At 38.7% G+C, this 20,239-nt stretch overlaps 3 protein-coding genes across 8 annotated transcripts; 2 read left to right on the forward strand and 1 right to left on the reverse strand.

Annotated features, from left to right (window-relative positions):
- The first annotated feature begins 1,376 nt into the window (after positions 1-1,376).
- Positions 1,377-5,856, forward strand: LOC105968732 (tornado 1). The gene is made up of 2 exons (XM_012993385.2): positions 1,377-3,044; positions 3,126-5,856. Exons 1-2 carry the CDS (start codon positions 1,544-1,546, stop codon positions 5,738-5,740), a joined length of 4,116 nt encoding a protein of 1,371 aa, XP_012848839.2. The 5' UTR covers positions 1,377-1,543; the 3' UTR covers positions 5,741-5,856.
- On the reverse strand, positions 5,806-8,654 carry LOC105968733 (Calcium-dependent lipid-binding (CaLB domain) family protein). Of its 6 annotated transcripts, none has more exons than XM_012993387.2 (2): positions 8,292-8,654; positions 5,806-7,382 (listed from the first exon to the last, which is right to left on the reverse strand). In XM_012993387.2, the coding sequence occupies exon 2, from the start codon at positions 7,356-7,358 to the stop codon at positions 6,132-6,134; it is 1,227 nt and encodes a 408-aa protein (XP_012848841.2). In that variant the 5' UTR covers positions 7,359-7,382; positions 8,292-8,654; the 3' UTR covers positions 5,806-6,131. The 6 variants fall into 6 exon arrangements, with proteins under 6 accessions (XP_012848841.2, XP_012848840.2, XP_012848842.2 ...); XM_012993386.2 differs by having other exon boundaries at positions 8,203-8,607; XM_012993388.2 differs by lacking the exon at positions 8,292-8,654 and adding an exon at positions 8,020-8,289.
- Positions 8,655-15,689: 7,035 nt separating this feature from the next.
- LOC148766090 (uncharacterized) lies at positions 15,690-17,754 on the forward strand. Its single transcript, XM_088812010.1, has 2 exons — positions 15,690-17,126; positions 17,363-17,754. The coding sequence occupies exons 1-2, from the start codon at positions 15,980-15,982 to the stop codon at positions 17,398-17,400; spliced, it is 1,185 nt and encodes a 394-aa protein (XP_088668136.1). The 5' UTR covers positions 15,690-15,979; the 3' UTR covers positions 17,401-17,754.
- Positions 17,755-20,239: the final 2,485 nt, after the last annotated feature.

Consider the following 20,239-nt stretch of genomic DNA (forward strand, 5'->3'; position numbering starts at 1 on the left):
AGTATATAAATAGAGATGTGATAAATGTCGTTTTCATTTTAATAATATTGTTTTGATTTCAGACGTGATTTTGATCATTTTAGGATCTGAATTTGGTAAAACTCAAGACACGAAACTTGTAGTTCTTTGAGTAAGCTTTCTACTCCAACTTGAATCGCCAAGATTGGACGCTCGGCGAGAAAGATATGCATGAATCAATAAATATTGTTCACAATTTTGATGTTTTGAGTTATTTAAAATTTAAAACGTAACTGATTCATGCATAACTTTGTCGCCCGTAATTCATTCCAACCGGTTCAAGTTTGATTAGAAAGTGAACTCAAATAACTACCATTTCCGTGCTTTGAATTTTGTCAAAATCAGACTCAAAAAAGGGTTAAAATAACTTTCGAAGTAAAAAACGGTATTCGTAAAATTAAAACCGTATTTTATATTACATGAGTATTAAATAATTAACAATTAAAGCAATTATAATAGAAAAGTGGGCCCATATTTTGGATAACGAATCTTCATCTTACCATAAAAGATGGGTTATTTATATTATGGAATATGGTACTATTTTATCATACATGGCCCAAAAATAGCTTTCAACAACGAATGTATTTATCATGGGCCAATTACTTCTCTGTGGGCCCACTTATCTGGACCATTCTAACCATTGCAAGATAGCTTAATAATTCGGTGGCCCATTGTAAATGCCACGTGTCATTGTTTCGTACAATCAAGTTCATCCTTTGTTATGGTTTTGTAATTTGTAGAAAATCTAAGATGGACGTTATATAATTTGGATTCGGTTCCACGGTTTCGATCATATTCGGTTCGATTCATTCATATGTATCGTGTTTGCATGAAATCTAATTAGTACATCGAAGCATGTGGATGCACTTTGAATCTATTCAAAGTCCAACAAAAAATGAAGTGAACCAAATCAAATTTAGTTGATCCGAAAAAACTCTCAGAAAATCAAAATTACTCAATTTTCAATTTCCACATTGTGAAATCTTAACATATTGCCACTTCTCATACTCTGGCTCCGTCGCCCGCCACCGCCACCTTCAGAGCTCATTCAACCGCTTGTGACAAATATCTCTCTCTAAAACATTTCGAACTTGCTACTAAATTACTTTTTTACCCCGACCTATTTTTGTCTTTCACCCTCCACCTTCTTAGGATTCTTTAATTGTTGCAATGGGAAAAGGAAGAAGAAAAGTATCCGGCAATTGCTCCCATCACCTTTACAAAGTTGAACAATTTCCCATCTTTTCATTATTAAAATCCACAAAATTGCACATAATTCAAGAAAAAAAAATAATACTCCTAATTAAAATTAAGTAGGATTTGTGATAAAACTTTAGGAATAAAAAATTCCTTCAAACAGAATTAAAGTATTGATTCCCACCACCTTCAATATAACAAAGAAAACAACTGTCTGAACAATTTAATTTATTACAAGCTATATATATATATATATATACACACACATACAACCATCATATGAGCAATGAAACCAGTTAATCTCACAAAGCAAAATTCTTGATTAAAAATGGCAGCAATTCAAGACATAAAAGACATTGAATGGGCTCTGCAAGTGATGAAAAGTGGGGCCCACAATCTCCACAGCATCTCCTTCTTCCTCTCTCAACAGTCTTCAAACTGCTTTCAAGAAACAGAAAACTCCATTAACATAAACATTACAACACAAGCCCTACCTCACTTCTCTCAGCTTCTCAAGTTTTTAGCCACCCCCGAAAACGACACATGTCTCTCCTCGTTGGATTTCCACCTCGTCGAATGGGAGCTGCACCTCATAAAGGATCTCCGTACATTGCTCGATAATAACCGGAGCATCAGACAGGTAACGTTCAAAAGAAACAAATTCAATGCAGAGTGCTTATCGGAGCTATCGGATTCTCTGAGGAGAAACACATGCATTAAAGACCTCGTTTTTTCCGAGTCGAAAATCGGTTCCGAAGGAGCTGCATTCCTAGCTTCGTCTCTAAGAGATAACAATACTTTAGAAGAGTTGCAAATATGGGAAGACTCGATCGGTTCGAGAGGAGCAGAGGACCTGTCCAGAATGATCGAAACGAACTCAACTCTAAAACTTCTAACTATTTTCGACTCGAAATCGTCCACCGCAACCCCTCTGATTTCATCCGTTTTGGCAAGAAATCGATTAATGGAGGTCCATATATGGAGCGGGGCCCACAACGGAAAAATCTCCAAAGTGGTCGAATTTGCCCCTGAAAACGGCACTCTTCGAGTGTATAATCTCGACCCTTCGGGGGCATGTAGGGTCATTTGTTCGTTAGGGCGGAACACAACCGTGAGGTCTCTTGATATGACCGGTTTGAGGCTGAAAACGAGATGGGCTAAAGAACTCCGTTCGGTTCTTGAACAAAATCGAACACTCAAGGAGGTGAATTTATCGAACACGTGTCTGAAAGACAAGGGTATTGTGTATATTGCAGCTGGGCTATTTAAAAATCGGAGCCTGGAAAAACTGTACCTCGACGGAAACTCGTTCGGTGCAATAGGCATAGAGCATTTGCTCTGTCCTTTGAGCAAGTTTTCGCCTTTTCAAAACCAAGCAAACACGTCTCTAAAGTCGATAGCTTTAGGTGGAGGAAGAACTAAATTCGGAAAAGACGGGATTTCAGCTTTTCTCAAGATGCTGATTAGCAATGAAACTATTACACACATAGGCATACACGAAGACGAAAGCCTTAAACCGGACGACATAGCCGGAATCTTCAAGACCTTGGAGAGAAATACGACTTTGAGGCGCTTTTCTCTACGAGGATGCAGAGGGGTGAGGGGCGAATTGGTCTTTCAGACCATAATCGAGACGTTGAATGTGAACCCTTGGATCGAAGACATTGATCTTGCAAGAACTCCTCTCCATATTTCTGGGAAGTCAGAAGCTATATATCAGAGATTAGGTCAGAACGAAAAAACGGAACCGGAGATCGATTTACTCAAGGACATGGCTATGGCCATGCCTAAAAGCTGTCGGGTTTTTCTATGCGGTCAAGAATATTCCGGTACGATAATTATTTTCATTACATTCTGAATTTCCTAGAATATTAATTCAGACATGAAATATCTGGTAAAAACATGTGCAGGTAAAAGTACACTATGCAATTCAATATCACAGAACATTTCACCTTCGAAAATGCCGTACCTGGATGAAATAAGGATTCTCGTGAACCCAGTCGAGCAAGCTGTAAGGACACCTGGCATGAAGATCAAGCCGTTCAAAGATGAAGACACAAACATCTCGATATGGAATCTTGCGGGCCAGCACGAGGAATATTCCCTGCATGATCTCATGTTTCCAGGTCACGGCAGTGCTTCCTTCTTTCTGATAGTATCCAGCTTATTCAGGAAACCGAGCAATCGAGAACCGAAAACCCCCACCGAAATAGAAGATGATCTCCATTACTGGCTCCGATTCATCGTCTCCAACTCGAAACGAGCAGTAAATCAATGCATGCTGCCCACTGTAGCTATGGTGCTGACTCACTACGACAAAGTCAACCACCATCCCGATAATAGCTTACGGGAAACTATAACTTTGATTCAAGGACTAAGAGATAAATTTCAAGATTTCATCGAGTTCTATCCAACTGTATTCACAGTTGACGCGAGATCGTCTGCTTCGGTTTGTAAACTCAGCCATCATATCCGAAAAACGAGCAGGACAATTCTTCAAAGGGTTCCTCGGGTTTATCAGCTTTGCAACGATCTTGTGGAAATATTATCAGATTGGAGACAACAAAACCAGAACAAGCCATTAATGAAGTGGAAAGAATTTGGTGAGCTATGCCAAATCAAGATTCCCTTTTTAAGAATTCGCTCGAGAAACGATAATCGAGAGATGGTGGAGATGAGGAGGAGAGCGGTGGTTACAAGTCTTCACCATATAGGAGAGGTGGTTTATTTCGACGAACTGGGGTTCTTGATATTGGACTGCGGTTGGTGTTTCGGTGAGGTGCTGAGTCAGCTAATACGATTGGATGTCAGAAAACAGAGCTCGACTGCAAATAATGGATTCGTATGCAGACAAGACTTTGAGAAGATTCTTGTTCCTGGATTGGGCTCGAATGTTACTGATAACATGGAAGCGAACGATGTTATAAAAATGATGCTGAAATTGGAGCTCTGTTGCGAACAAGATCCATCGAATCCCGATTCGCTTCTTCTTATTCCGTCTGTTTTGGAAGAAGGCAGATGGAAACCTCAGAGATGGCCGATTTTATTATCGCCCGATAATAATTACAATTATGTGGGAAGACATCTTCGATGTGATGACTCGAGCCACGTGTTTCTCACACCGGGTTTCTTTCCTCGTTTACAGGTACATTTGCACAACAAAATTATGGGATTGAGGAACCAACAACATGGAGCATCGTACAGCCTCGAGAAGTACCTGATCTCGATAAACATAAACGGGGTCCACATCCGCGTGGAGCTCGGAGGGCAATTCGGTCATTCTGTAGACGTGCTCGCGTGCTCCACAAAGAGCCCAACCGAAATGCTCAGGCTCTTCCAGAATCTCGTAATACCTGCTATACATAGCCTCTGCCAGGGTTTCACACTTGTAGAGTGCGTTCTTCGTTCTGAATGCGTGAAAAATCTGACGCCTCATAGGTACAGGAGAAGAAGCCAATTTGTTCCTCTGCAGCAGCTAAAACGAGCCCTGCTCTCTGTTCCTGCAGACAGCATTTACGATTATCAGCACACGTGGGATTCGGTTACAGAATCTGGAAGCACTATCATAGGACCTGGTTTCGATTTCGCTCGAGAATTGCTGTCGGACGACGACTTCAGAGAAGTGCTCCACTGCCGCTACCACGACCTGTACAACCTTGCCGTCGAACTTCAACTCCCGCAAGAAAACAATCCAGGTGGCGGCGGCGGGGAAATAGCCGCCGCTACTGCCGCCTCGATCGAACCGACATTCGCCGGAATAGCAAAGGGCGTCGAAGAAGTTCTACAGAGACTAAAGATCATTGAGCAGGAAATCAGAGATGTCAAGCAGGAGATTCGAGGGCTGAGATATTATGAAAACGCCCTTCTAATCGAGCTGCACCGCAAAGTGAACTACCTCGTGAACCACAATACTCAGATCGAGGAAAGAAAAGTGCCGAACATGTTCTATTTCGTCAGAACCGAGAACTACTCGAGGAGATTAATCACCACCGTAATTTCAGGCATGGCTGCCATGCGCATGCACATGCTGTGCGAATTTCGAGGAGAAATGCACGTGGTGGAAGATCAGATCGGATGCGAGCTGATGCAAGTGGACAACGTCACAGTGAAGTTTCTAGCTCCGTACATGAAGAAGTTTATGAAACTTTTAACCTTCGCTCTAAAAATCGGAGCCCATTTAGCTGTAGGTATGGGAGAATTGATACCTGATCTTGGCAGAGAGGTTGCACATCTGGTTGATTCTCCGGTTCTTTACGGAGCAGCTGGTGCAGCGGCAGTGGGGGCGGCAGGAGCAGCTGTGGCCGGAAACAGGAGCAGGAACACGAGGGACATCCAGCAAGATCTCGTGCCAGCTCAGCAGTGGGTGGTTGACTTTTTGAAGGACCAGAGATGTTCGACCGGAAAAGATATCGCTGAGAAGTTCGGACTTTGGCGAGTCAGATACAGAGATGATGGTCGAATTGCGTGGATTTGCAGGAGACACGTGTGCACAAGATCACACGACATAATCGAAGTGCCAATTTGAATTATGTAATATTAGGACAATCATATCCATAATCGAGCAAATATGATGCAATGTAAAAATGGAAGTCGACAATAATATTTCCCTCGTACGAATTCAAGAACTTCAAAGTTACATAATTAGTGTCTCGATAAACACGATTATTACAAACCAATTAAAAGACTAACAAGTAAACGGGGAACGATTAAGAGCAGATGGTCTTAGATATTACATTACAAGGTACCTCAGACGAAACGAGGGCCCACAAAGTCAAGATCTTTTTGTTCATCATCTAAAAAAAAAACACAACCAGATACAATACACAACAAAACACCAGGTTACACAGTACATAAAACGGTGCTACTACTACTAATCATCAGTCTTCGTTTCTAAATCACTAAAGTCACCTGTGTGCTCAGAAGAAAGCTCTACTTCCGTAAAATACTCGAGAACCAGAGTTCTTGGAAGCTGGCGATTTCGGATCCGAACTAGTCGAATTTTCCGAGCTTGTGGGCCCGTTTTCAAAGTCCATCGGGAGCTTCATTTTGGCCAACGACTCTGTGAATTGTTGCATGCTTTTCATGTACATATCCACTATGTCTTGCTGAACCATCTTCGGCTCCGGCTCGATGTTCACACTCACAAGAGGCTTCATAATCGTATCACTCGAAAGCCCACACGAAGCATTACTCTCAGCAGCACTTTTTTCCTTGGAATTATCTTTAGGAGGCGAATCATGTCCCTCTTTGGTAGATTTCGAATCTTTTGGAGTGTCGGAAGACTCGAAACTCACGGGAGCCGAAGCAGACGAAGTCCCATTTTCCGATGCACTGCTATGAGGAGAATCGATCTTCGGGTGCTGATTCTCATGATTCTCAGTATCGGAACTGACGAAGCTGTCTGAGTTCTGCGAATCCACGTCAACACACGGCAGCGAAAAGTACTCCTCGACCATCTGGTGATTCTCGTTAGCAACTTTAGGATCGGGGAACTCGATCTTGTCCATGTCATTGGAGAGAGACTTCATAGATTCTCTGTCCTGCACAACTGAATCGGTCTCCACACATTTCGACGGAGCGGGAATGTGAAAGATATCAGGCGGCGCTCCGATGTAAGAAACCGAGAGGTGGACAAATCCGGCAGGCGAGTGGAAGAGATCGGTCGAGGAGAGAGAGAACTCCTTCTCCAACTTATTACCATTCTCGAGGAGGATCTCCGAAATAGGCACCAAAGCAAAACCGAGAAGCTGGTCTTCGAGATAGTTCCTCACCCTGCTAAGCATCCATATCTCACATTTGAGGGACGAGTCGGCTTTTCGGACATTGAGGCTGAGATTCTCGTTGAAGATTGGGTTTCTGCCGCCACCGTTTATGATTTTGGTGGAGACGGTATTTTCGGGGTCGCTTGTGAGGCAGAGTTTGGCGTACACGTCTTGTTTCTGGTAGATGCATATGTTGTGGATGTCTCTAGCTTGGTGTATGTACACCTCCAAAGCACCGATAAAGTCGTCCAAGTTGGCGCCTGTTCTGGTTTGTTTCCGTTGGAAATTGATTTCAGTCAAGGTGGGGCTTTCGAGCTTTTCGGATTCGGGAAAAATGGAAGTGCTTCTAAGCGGCGACACGACTGATTGTGGGGAATCCATGAGTATGATCGAAATATTATTAACCTGTACAAGAAGTTAACATACAGATATTAAGAAAATTTACGATACTGCACATTAGCTATCTCGTACATTTTACAGAAACATAAGGGAACACTGAAAAACCGATTTCCGTAAATCAATCCTACGAATTTACAAGATAGATCATAGTTACCCACTCTTTACGCAAATTGTAGCCACGAAAATATACTAGCACTTTCAAAATGTAAAACCCTTAAAACAAATCTCGAAATATCCGAACGGAGATCCGAAATCAGCTAACAAGGAACCGATCTAAGTACCACATAGAACACAGAAGTAGTGGATTAACTAAAGTTCATACAGTGGAACAAAGATGAAAACACAGTTGAAAACCAGTGTTAATCCCAAGTACAAGAAACATTAAAACTTGTAATAAATCACCACACATGAAAACCTTACTACAATTCGAAACTAAGGCAACAAAATTAGTGAGTAACAGGTAAAACTCATCAATCAAAGCAGCAGAAATGAATGGATGTGATTCCTTCACCAGATCTTCAAAACCCCATTGAAATTTTCAACTCTAAAAACAGTAACATCAAATTCCTAAAAATAAACCCAAAAAAAACAACCACCAACTGTACAAAATCAAGATTTCACCACATACCAATAAAGCTCCCACCTTTACCCTTTCCTCACATCACAAAAATGAAAAGTAAAAAAGGGATATCAACCAGAAAAAAAAGCAGCAGAGAAAATCTAAGATAGCAGAGAAAAGTTGGTAAAATTAAAAAAGGAAAAATAATAATAATAATAATTGGGGCTCTTGCAAAATCAAAAGGAGATTTTTTTTATTTTTTTTTACCGATGAAGGTGAGGCTAAAATCCAAACAAATAAAGATAACACTTTTCAGCAAATGAAGAAAGCAGAGTGCTCGAGAGTTGGTACAGTACAGAGAATTATGGGATTGAAGCCTGTCGGAGAACCTCTTTCTTTGTGCATCGTGTGTCGAATATATATATTTATATATACACAAATCAAAGGCCAGGATATTTTTTTTTTCTCTACTGGTTTTTTTTAGGGTTTTTTTTTCTTTTTCTTTTTTTGTGTGGATTTAATTGTCACGCGATAGCGATAGGAGAGAAGCCAATGGGAAAGGGTTTGAGTGCGATGCACAGTTGGGAAGAGGACATCGGAGCGTGGTAGTCACGTGCAGTTCGGTCAAGTTTGAAAACTCCGAACCACTTTTCCCCTGTCGGCGCTTCCGGCCATTAATTATCGATTAATTAATCCTACACATATTTACGCCTGCCTTTAACTTTATAATTACTGATTAATTAATTAAATAGTAATTTATTTGTTTGCTCATATTAGATTCTTAATATTAAAATAATTTAAATTTGATATCAAATGTGACTTTTCTTGATAATCTCTAATGTTAACAATAATTTTATTCTACTTTGTAGTATTTTATAGATAAAATTGTAATTTTTTTCCCAATTTAGTAACTGAATACAATGAAATTCAAAATTAATAACGGAATAAATACAAAATTAATTCCATCATACTAAAATTTACATTATTTAAAAAATAAAATAAAAAATCAAATATTGTATATAAAAATATTAGTTATGAGAAATTTGAAATATTTAGCTGAGAGATCTGATAACGGGCCGAGGCCCACACAATTGGTCGGCACGTGAAGTTTTAATTTGGTTCATACAAAGTTTGACAGAAGGTTCTAATAATAGTAAACTTCTCAATTGCTATTATTTTTAATATATAATTTAGTCTACTGTATTTTTTTTATTAACAATGCAATGCAAATTGCTAAAATCGAATATTATTATTATAATTTAATATTTTAATGGAACCGTATCATATCATCATTCCATTTATTTTATTTTATTTTTAATATATAGTATTACAGAAATGATTGTGTTTGATGACAATCTGACATCGAGTACAGGGAGAATATTAATTTAATCTGATATTGTTGCAATTAATTAATCACAATATTCTATATAGTTTATTTCTTAATTAGTGAACCCTATTACTAATACTAATTATTTAGTAAATAAATTGTTTAGAACAAGAAATGGACAATGCTAGTCTTTGATTTGATTGGCTCGAGGTTTTTTTTTTACCGAGGTGTCGTCTTTTCAGTAAAGGATATATGTGGCGGAGTATGCATAAGTCATGGAATTTTCGTAATTTGACCATAACACAGCGATAATGTAATTTGCCCTAAATAAATTTGTGGGACCGACCCGTAGCATATTTCATCATTGCTCTAAGAAAATGCTGGTGAAAGAAAATGTTATAATATAATATATGTAGCATCTATTTTCAAGAAAGATGATGCCCGGTAATTATACTAAGGTGCAACAACTTTTTCAAAGATCGATATTCAATCATCTTAAAATGCTCAAAATTAAGTGTGCATCATTGTAAAATACAGTTCGAACTCCATTACAAATTGAACAAATATCATAACTAATCTGTTACATATTTTAATATATAGGAAGGGAATAGGTGATTACAGATTTGACTAAGAACTAAATAGAAAAGCTATGAACAACTTGATTTCGATGAATGGAGAAGATAAGCTTTTTGCTACAATTTAAACTCTCTTATGTTTCCCTCACTCATAAGTGAAGAATATCACTCGCTCACCGAAAAAACATATTTTAAGAAATCAAGAAGAAATTCAAATGTATGTGTTATGCTCTCTCTCTCTCACACACACACACAAAAAAGACTTACTATATAAATGGAAAAGAAGAGTTGACTCTAATAATCTTCATAGTCAAACGGTTGTATCGTCGAAAAATATCAAGATGCATTCAATCCAGAGGTAGGATCGGATGTGAGAAAGAAAAGTAGATAAAAAAATTAGAGTTTGTAGGGGAGGCGGATGTAAAATACCTAGAATGAACAGTTTAAAGCAATCAGTGAAAAATCAGTAGTTAATATCAAGAATCTAGAGTCTTCCAACGGTTTAACCAGATTCAAATGGTCTCAAGTGCTGGACTTCTGAATAGTTAGACAGCCGTGATGAATTTGAGTTAACGAGCTGAATAAATAATTTAGGTAGACCCAAAATCGAACGCCATATATATGTATCTATCTCTATCCCTCAGTGCTAAAGTGCACGCATGTTTTCCAACTTGTCTGCACTAATCAATGGTCCTAAAAAGTGAAGATTATGTCATAAATTTCCTTTTTTGGTGCTCGATAAATAAAAAAATGCAAAAAAGAAAAAAATATCCACTAAGAAATGCAAAAAAAAAATAAAAAAAAATCCACTAAAATAAAGAAAAATATAAAGGGTGATGGATGGTTATCTTGTTTGCTTTTGGTCCGTTATAAGTACTAAGAGCAACTTTAATGGAGGCACTAAATGAGGTATTAAATTAAAAAACTACCACTTTGATACTTCAAAATTAAAACATTCTCCTCCAATAGAGAAGTGAGAATCATTTTGATACTCAACCAACCCGAGGTGCAAAAATACTCCCTGGAAAATGAGGTATCAAAAATAATAACCACCCAATTAACCTATCACTATTTGATACGTGGCATTTTAAAATATAATTATTCATATATTTAAAATATGATAATGTATTTGATACTTGTGATTGGAGTGGATTTTTTTTCAAGGGTACCAAAGTATTATATAAAGCATCAAATAAATATTTAATGCTCCATTTTGATATCTCGAGTTGCTGTAATATTTATTAGGAGAGTTGGTACCTAGCCTTACCAATAGGGTAAATGGTCTAGGGTTCGAGTCCCCCCTCCCCTACTTCCCCTTGTAATGACTTGAATTACTCAAAAAAAAAAGTTGCTGTAATAAGCCTTTTCCTCAGCTCATATTCTCCCTACAAATTCAATTTTTATTCAAAAGCAAAAGTGTATTTAATTTATTCCCAACTAGTAACCATGGCCCGTGCGTTGCACGGGGTTAAATTTAAAATAGAAGATAAAGTAATTATTTAATAGTTGACATAAATCTAATTATTTTTATGAGCATTATTATTTTATGTTCAATATTTGTCTTAAGGAATATTATTTAGTTAAAGTAATTGGCCCATTAAAAGTTATGAGCGAAAATGTATCAATCAATGAAAAATTATAAGGAGACAATAAACTTTAAAGATTTATAATATTCGTCTATTATTAAAAGATAATGATTTTGTAAGCAACACCCCCTTTGATTGTGCTACTTATACCATGCAAATAGTTTTCCAAAATAATTGATCGAGTTATACATAAAAACGTAAACTGTCAAATCAGTAAAAGATGAGGATCATGAAACTCTAAAAATTTATACCAATAGTCTATTCATAACAAAATTGTAAAAGTTGGCAGGAAACTTTATGTGTCAGTCTAATTTCAAATAGAAGTGGAATGCATAATATTTGAAAAGTATAGAAAATAATAAAAGAACCAATTCGCATCTAATGACAAAACATGGCATTGAATTTTAATATAATTCAAACAATTTGTTGATGAGGCAAAATCACACGATCATCCTGTTAAGAGAACCTTCAATAAAGCTTTGTTAAAGAAAATAAATAAACATACAGTTCATAGAATAGATTATACATTCACAAACCAAAATGAACTTATGTAAGTTCAAGAAACTATCTCGTGTATTTTCTGTATTATGGGCAAAACAATTCGATGTATGATTAAGTTTAAATATCTCTATCAAATAAACTTTTAATGGAGAAACCTTTACAAATCCATTTTTCTCAAAACATGATTATAATACTTATAACCAACTATTCCCATTGAAATGTACCAATGTACTTGCAGTAATTTCTCTCCGTGTGTATGACTTGGCTTGGAGTTTTCAAAATTTTAAAACAGCAATAGAGGTTTTACCTAATTTTTTCTTCCTGCATAAATACAACCATTAGTGCAAAACTACTTGGGTAACCTAGTATCTTTCAAAAAAGTTGAGGCAAAAAAGTTGGTTACATTCTTAGCTCGGGCTTCAGTTTTCCTTTACTTTTGCATGAATTTCTTTTTCTAAGGAGGCTACTTTGACATTTTTGCTTCTTCTTTTGGGGAAGCACGGAGGAGAATTCGACAACTTCAAATAGCATTTGCGTATCAAATTGTGTCATAAATACAATGGATAAGAATAGAAGTAATCTACAGTTCTAATTGATTGTTAAGCAGGCCTCTATTAAAATTAGTACACGATCTCAAGTCCCATAAAACAAATTTCTTACAATGGCGGCATCAAAATTGAGTCTAAAATGACAAAAATGTCATAGTAAAGCAACAATATAGTAATACTCATGGCCCCAGCTACTGCATTGCAGAAATAAGAGTATAAATGAAAGCAATCATGAAATTTAGACATAAGTTCTGTGAATCATTTTTCTTAAGTAGTATGAGTGGAAGTCATTTAGGTCATGTCCAAGGTCCCCTTGCGATGCACGCGACATATACGAAATGCAAGAATCTTGTAACTCAATTTATGGAGACACTCACGAATAGGATATCGGAATAAAAATAAAACTTAGTGGCATTATAAAAAAAAGAGTGGTGTTATTTCCACCTCCAAAGTATCTCAATTTACCACAAAAAATATATAAAATGTCATAAATACCCTCAAATTTATAATCCACCATCCTTTCTTATATTCGCTTAATCCTCATATGTTCTAATTTATTTATATTTCTAATTTATTTTTTTAACTTTTTAATTTTTTTTAATTCCTACTCTTTTTTACCTTGGGAAATATTTTTCTCTAACGGAAGTATTATTCGCTTAAGGTGCAGAGGGTGATATTTTTCGGTTAAGATTCCATTGAAAATGATGAGGGTTTTTTTATAAATATTTTAATTAATTTAGTGGTGGACGGTTTATAAATTTGTAAAAAATATAGATGAAAGTAGAAGAAATGGATAAAACGGGAAATACATTTAATTTGGTTGTGAAATAAGATATTTTAAGGATGGAAATAACACGTCTCTGAAAATAAAGGGTTAAATACAGTTTGTACCACTAACTGTACATAGGGTAAATGCGACAGTGGTCATAGTACATGGGTGCAAATTGTATTTAACAATAAAAAGGATTAGGAAAAAAATCAGATTTACTCTCAAAATTGGATCAATTAAAACCCTCAAAGCTCAGCCCCAGATTCCAGTGAAGGGAGGAGACACGAAAATAAAAGAAGAAATCACAAAAAAAAAAAAAAAAAAAAAAACTCACCCCTGAGTCATGAAGTACCCGGGATCACGAAAGAGGACTTTGGCTATTCAGCCCGACCCCAGATTTCTTTGTATCACAACTCATTTTTCTGGGGTAACATATGAGAGGATTGTTTCTAATCTCTCAGAAATTTTTGAACTGTTGAGTAGACTTGCGTTGCTAAGTGGGAGATTATGTTTCTCCGAGAAAGTGAAAAAATGCTGCTGCAAAAAAAAACACAGAAATAGTGAGGTAATTTAAGTAAATATCTACAAACTTGTTTAATAATAATAACTGAAACACCATCATATGAGGGAAAAGAACCTGGTAAAAGCAGTTCGATGGGTTCAAACATTTCTACCTAAATCTATATGCACAGCTAACCCCGCAAAAGGATTTAGAACTACAGTGCAAATTTGTGAGGAAAAAGAAATACATTTACAGAGACGGGTAAAAATTTTTGGCCGGTTACATAAAAATTGAAAATACAGGGAAAAAAAGAAATTCAAGAGAGTGAGAATAAATTGTATGAATTTCGGACAGAGAAATTGTGAGAATCTCTTCTTACTTTTTCTTCTCGGATGTTTTTTCGTACTCTTCTGACAAATGGTTGCTCTTTTAATTCAAGATACCAAATGCCATAAATCTGCAATTTGTTTATCGAAATGATAATATATGAAATTAGATTACCTCTTTCGACGGATTCCAGGTGTGGTTCCGTAGCTAAACAAATTTATTCAAGACAATTGTTGGAGATGCCTGGATTACTACAAACAACAACGACCATAAATATTATTAATTAAAAAAAAAGTTGAAAACGCCACCCATTGTATTGAATATGGAGACCAAATTTAAGAAGTTGTTACCTTGAGCCTTTACTTTATGATTTGTGAGGTGTTTTTTCTTCTAGTATATGATGGCGGAATTTTCCAAAACCCTGAAAATTATGGACAAAGGGAAAAAACAAACACCGAATATAATCATACAAAATTACGTACATAATGAAAAAAAGTATTCAAAAATTGAACCGAGATTCAACTGTTTTCACCTTTGATAAAAAATGTGTGATATGTAATTTTCTTCCTAATTTTCACCTTTAACCGCCTCTGTCATCTTCTTCTCTTTTTCTAGTTTACTCACAACTGTAAATTATTTGTAAGAGGATGTTTTTTTTTTCTTTTTTTTTTATGTGAGTTTTTTTATCATAAACCAAATGAACAGTTAGTGGAGGATGATAGTTATAGAGGTGGAAGTATAAATGGAATAACCGCAAATATTTATTTATATCGTTGGCGGTTTTATTTTAATTAATTAATTTATTATTTATTAACATAATTTATGAGACAATTGGTTAAGAAAACAAAAAACACAAATATTAAATATAATAATGGAATCAATTTTTATTAACGTAATTTATGAAACAATTAAATAAGAAAAAAAAAACACCAAAATTAAAGATAATTATGGAATCAATTTAATCCCTTATTAATAGGAATCCACTAAGCACTAAAAACTTCACCCGTTTAAAATTCCTTATCTATAGCCAACCACTTTCATTAAAAATTTAAAATAAAAGAAACCTTTAAATTAAAAAAAAAAAAAAAAAAGAAGATGACTTTCATTACAATAGAGAAAACCAAAATCACCGAGAAAAGAAAAATTGAAAGTACGACAAAAAATAAAAAATTAAACAATTAATATAAGGAAAAGAAAAAAAAAACTGTCAAAATAGAAATGTCTAAAATACCCCTAGATTTAGGTTTAGGGTTATAGTTCAAAATATCTTCTTTTTATATATAAGATTACGATGTGTCCAATTAATCAGTATTCATTATTTTAACCATCTTTCTTAATTTCCACAAAGTGAAACTTTAAATTACTCATTTGTCCTTACCTGCTGCAACTTTGAATTTATTTACTCTATACAAAACTTTTGAACATGCCTAATATAATACATTTCCACTGAATTTATGTTGTATTTATCTAGTGTTAATTCTATTTTCCTAGTGTTAATTCTATTTTCAAACAATAAAACCCAAATTCAAAAAGAGAAAATAAAAATAAAAAAACAATGTCGGTGAACTAAATGAGTGATCAGGCAGCAAATGTTTGACTCTGCCTCCTAAGTCCTAACTATTAGCGTATATTATTATTATTATTATTATTTATTATAGTTACCTTATACATTAGGTTACCTTGTATATTAGATTACCTTGTGTAGTAGGTTAGGGTTTCCTACATGTAACTATATATATTCTCAATATACGTAAGAGATATCATTCTCTCTTCTCTCCAATTATTCTCCTTCTATCATGGTATCAAGCCAAAAACCCTAAGGCCGCCGTTTCTCCCCTTCTTCAATTTTTTTCTCGTTCTTCTTCAATTTTTTCCTTCTTCTCGTTCTCTCATCTGTTCTATATCCACCATGGCCGACGAAACACCAACACCGACCATGATTTCCAACCCTTTTCATCTTGCTCATGCCATATCCAACATCAAAGCTCTTATTCCTGTTACCCTGGATATTAAAAATCCGAACTATCAAAAGTGGAGTCATTTCTTCATCATCACCGCAGGCCGTTTCTGCCTCACCGATCTGCTTCTCGGAAACGCAAAGCCCACCAACATCTCCGCCGACGAATGGCAACGCGCGGATTACCTCCTCCAATCTTGGATCTATGGCACCATCACCGAGGACCTCTCAAGCATGGTCCTCTCCAAAACCGCAAAGGCTCCTGATCTGTGGAAGGCCCTCGCTTCTCTCTTTACAGACAACGAAGACTATCGGGCCATCCAACTCGAAGAACAGTTCAAGTCCCTCAAGAAAGGATCTCTTTCGATCCATGACTATTGTCAACTTCTCAAAACCACTGCCGACAACTTGGCAGACGTCGGCAACCCCGTGTCAGACAAGCAACTCGTCCTCCAAACCCTCCACGGTCTACCAAAACATTACGGGACCATTGTCAACCTAATCTCCTTCCAAACTCCATTACCTTCTTTTCTCCAAACACGTTCACTACTCCAGATGGAAGAACAGCGCATCGCTGAACCGGAGCAGACCCCTACTGTTCTCTACGCATCTCGCCCCAACAGTTCCAACAGTTGGCCGAACAGTGGCAACAGTTGGCCGAACAGTTCCAACAGTTGGCCCAACACTCCCAGCAATTCTCGAGGTGGTGGTTCTTGGCGCAATCAGCGAGGTGATGGTCGCACGAATCGTCGTGGCGGTCGTGGTCAGTCACGACATCCGATGCAACACTACGGTTACAATCAATTTCACCACCAATCGCAACCTTGGCGGGCCCCTTATACGCCTCAGACACCTTCATCGATTCTTGGACCCCCCCCAAGCTCTCCTGGTCCTTATCATGCTCCTACAGCTCATGCTTATTTCGTTGGACAGCAAGATCCCCAACAGCACGTGAACTGTTCCAACAGTTCGTCGAACAGTGGTCCCCTACAGCCAACAGATCTTGCCACTCATCTCAACACGTTGACCCTTCAATCATCGAGCGAACCTCAGTGGTTTATGGACACGGGCGCCTCATCTCACATGGCACCTCACTCAGGTAATTTCCATTTTATTTTTAATCCTAGTAATAATTTTCCCAAGCATGTCATCGTTGGTAATGGATCCACTGTTCCTATCCATAAAATTGGCCACACCATCCTACCCTCTACCCCATTTCGTCTAACCAATGTCTATGTTACTCCTCACATCATTAAGAACCTTGTGTCTGTCCGAAAATTCACTAGAGATAACTCTTGTTCAGTTGAATTTGACCCTTATGGCTTTTCTGTGAAGGACCTTCGGACCAGAGCAGTCATCCTCAGGTGCAATAGCTCCGGTGATTTATACCCTATTGGCGCCCCTTCTCCCAGCCCATCCGCAACCGCCCTCCTTGCTCACACCACGTCTGTCTCCTCTACTACATGGCATCGTCGTCTCGGTCACCCGGGAAACCCTGTCATGTCTCGTCTTTTTTCTTCCAATTTAATTTCTAGTACCAAAGACCCACGGGAGTCTCTTTGTAATGCTTGTCAATTAGGCAAACATTCTCGTTTACCTTTCTTTACTAGTCATTCTATTACCGTTGCACCTTTTGAAATTATTCATGCTGATCTATGGACCTCTCCTATTTCTAGTATTTCTGGTTTCAAATATTACCTCGTGCTAATAGATGATTTCACCCACTATACATGGACTTTCCCCATACACTATAAATCCGATGTTTTCTCACTGTTCCAACAGTTTCACAAACTTATACAAACACAATTTCAGCACCCCATTAAAGCTTTACAATGCGATAATGGACGTGAATTCAAAAATACAGATTTTCAAACATATTTTGCCAAACACGGTATCTTACACCGTTTCTCATGTCCCCACTCTTCCCCTCAAAACGGACATGCCGAACGCATGATCCGCACCATCACAAACATGATCCGCTCACTTCTCTTTCAAGCTTCCCTTCCCCCCACCTATTGGGTCGAAGCCCTTCATATGGCTACACATCTCATCAACATCCTTCCTACCAAATCCACACAAAATCGCACACCACATGAATCCCTATACAAATCAAAACCCACATACTCTCACCTTCGTGTCTTCGGTTGTCTCTGTTATCCCAATTTAACCGCCACCACCCCTCACAAACTCGCCCCTCGTTCTACTCCTTGTGTCTACCTTGGTCACCCCTCATCGCACAAAGGCTATCGTTGCCTCGATCGGTCAACCGGTCGAATCATTATCTCCCGCCATGTGATCTTTGATGAAAGCCGTTTTCCATTCGCTGAATCCACCGACTCACCCCACAACTCCCCCACCTCTAATATGACCGAACCCCTGCACCCACTTCTCTTCCTTCCTCAGCCTACACAAGTCCAACCACATGTCTCACAAAACTGTCCCAATAGTTCGTCCAACAACAATACACAACCACCTACGGTTACAACCAACTGTCCCAACAGTTCGTCCGACAGTCCTCCCTCAACTACACCCATGCCCCTCCACCCGACTGCATCTCCACAACCAGCAGAACCACAGCCTCCCACTCCCACTTCCTCACCCCCACCCAACCATCCTATGTTGACACGCAGCAAGGCCGGTATTCACAAGCCCAAAATCCCCTTTTCTCTTACCGTGTCTACCGCATCCCAAACTCCCACTACATATCGCCATGCCCTCCTTGATCCAAACTGGCGTATGGCCATGCTTGAGGAATATACTGCTTTGATTAAAAATAACACATGGGATATTGTGCCCCGCCCCCCTTCTACTAATGTTATCAGTGGCAAGTGGTTATATAAGCAGAAATTGAAGGCTGATGGTTCATTGGAACGGTATAAAGCACGATGGGTTGTTCGCGGTTTTGATCAACGCCCTGGCATAGATTTCGATGAAACATTCAGTCCGGTGGTCAAACCAGCAACTGTTCGAACAGTTCTCAGTCTTGCTCTCTCGCGATCATGGCCTATCCACCAACTTGACGTGAAAAATGCCTTCTTACATGGCAATCTCTCTGAAACTGTCTACTGCGAGCAACCTCCCGGATTCGTCGATCCATCTCGCCCCACTCACGTGTGCCGTCTCAACAAAGCACTCTACGGCCTCAAGCAGGCACCACGTGCTTGGTACAAGCGTTTTGCATCTCACATTACTAGCATGGGGTTCAGAGAATGCAAGTCCGACACTTCACTCTTTGTGTACTGCCGCAACAGTTCCCGCGACTGTCGCAACAGTTCACGCGACTGTCGCAACAGTTCATGCGCCTACCTTCTGCTGTATGTCGATGACATTGTACTCACGGCCTCCACACCTGAATTGCTACGTTCTATCACCGCTGCCCTTACTCAAGAGTTCGCAATGAAGGATCTTGGCGATCTTCACTACTTTCTCGGCATCTCAGTCACTCGCTCGTCGAATGGGTTGTTTCTCTCTCAACGCAAGTACGCTGACGAGATACTAGAGCGTGCACACATGGCCTCCTGCAACCCTTGTCTTACGCCAGCTGACACAAAGAGCAAGTTATCCTCAACCACTGGACCCCCCGTTGCTGACCCCACTCTTTATCGCAGCCTTGCCGGTGCACTGCAATACCTCACGTTTACTCGTCCTGACATCTGCTATGCTGTGCAACAAATATGCCTATTCATGCATGATCCGAGGGAACCTCATATGGCTGCTCTCAAGCGTATCCTTCGCTACATCCGTGGGACTCTCGATCACGGCCTTCAGCTCTCCCCCAATCCGGACCTCTCACTTATCGCCTACTCCGACGCCGATTGGGGTGGCTGCCCTGACACTCGTCGTTCGACATCGGGCTATTGTGTTTTCCTCGGCAACAACCTCATCTCTTGGTCCTCCAAACGACAGGTCACTACTTCTCGATCGAGTGCGGAGGCCGAATACCGAGCTGTCGCAAATGCCGTTGCCGAAACGACTTGGTTACGCAACCTACTTTCCGAGTTGCTCTGCCCACTTCCGAAAGCCACCATTGTCTACTGTGACAACGTTAGTGCCGTCTACCTATCCAGCAATCCCATTCAACACTCTCGTACGAAACATGTGGAGATCGATATACACTTTGTCCGAGACAAAGTTGCTTTGGGACACGTTCGAGTTCTTCACGTCCCATCCGCCTACCAATTTGCTGATATCTTCACGAAAGGTCTCCCCACT

The sequence above is a fragment of the Erythranthe guttata genome, chromosome 13 (genome assembly GCF_056151865.1).
Source record: "Erythranthe guttata isolate IM_541 chromosome 13, IM_541, whole genome shotgun sequence".
NCBI classification, from domain to species: Eukaryota; Viridiplantae; Streptophyta; class Magnoliopsida; order Lamiales; family Phrymaceae; genus Erythranthe; species Erythranthe guttata.

Bases quoted from the DNA above. Each gene is read 5' to 3' on its own strand.
- LOC105968733 (XM_012993387.2), bottom strand. From the start codon at position 7,358: ATGGATTCCCCACAATCAGTCGTGTCGCCGCTTAGAAGCACTTCCATT.
- LOC105968732 (XM_012993385.2), top strand. From the start codon at position 1,544: ATGGCAGCAATTCAAGACATAAAAGACATTGAATGGGCTCTGCAAGTG. The intron at 3,045-3,125 runs GTACGATAATTA...AAACATGTGCAG, and splicing joins ATGCGGTCAAGAATATTCCG to GTAAAAGTACACTATGCAAT.
- LOC148766090 (XM_088812010.1), top strand. From the start codon at position 15,980: ATGGCCGACGAAACACCAACACCGACCATGATTTCCAACCCTTTTCAT. The intron at 17,127-17,362 runs GTAATTTCCATT...TTTTCTGTGAAG, and splicing joins TCACATGGCACCTCACTCAG to GACCTTCGGACCAGAGCAGT.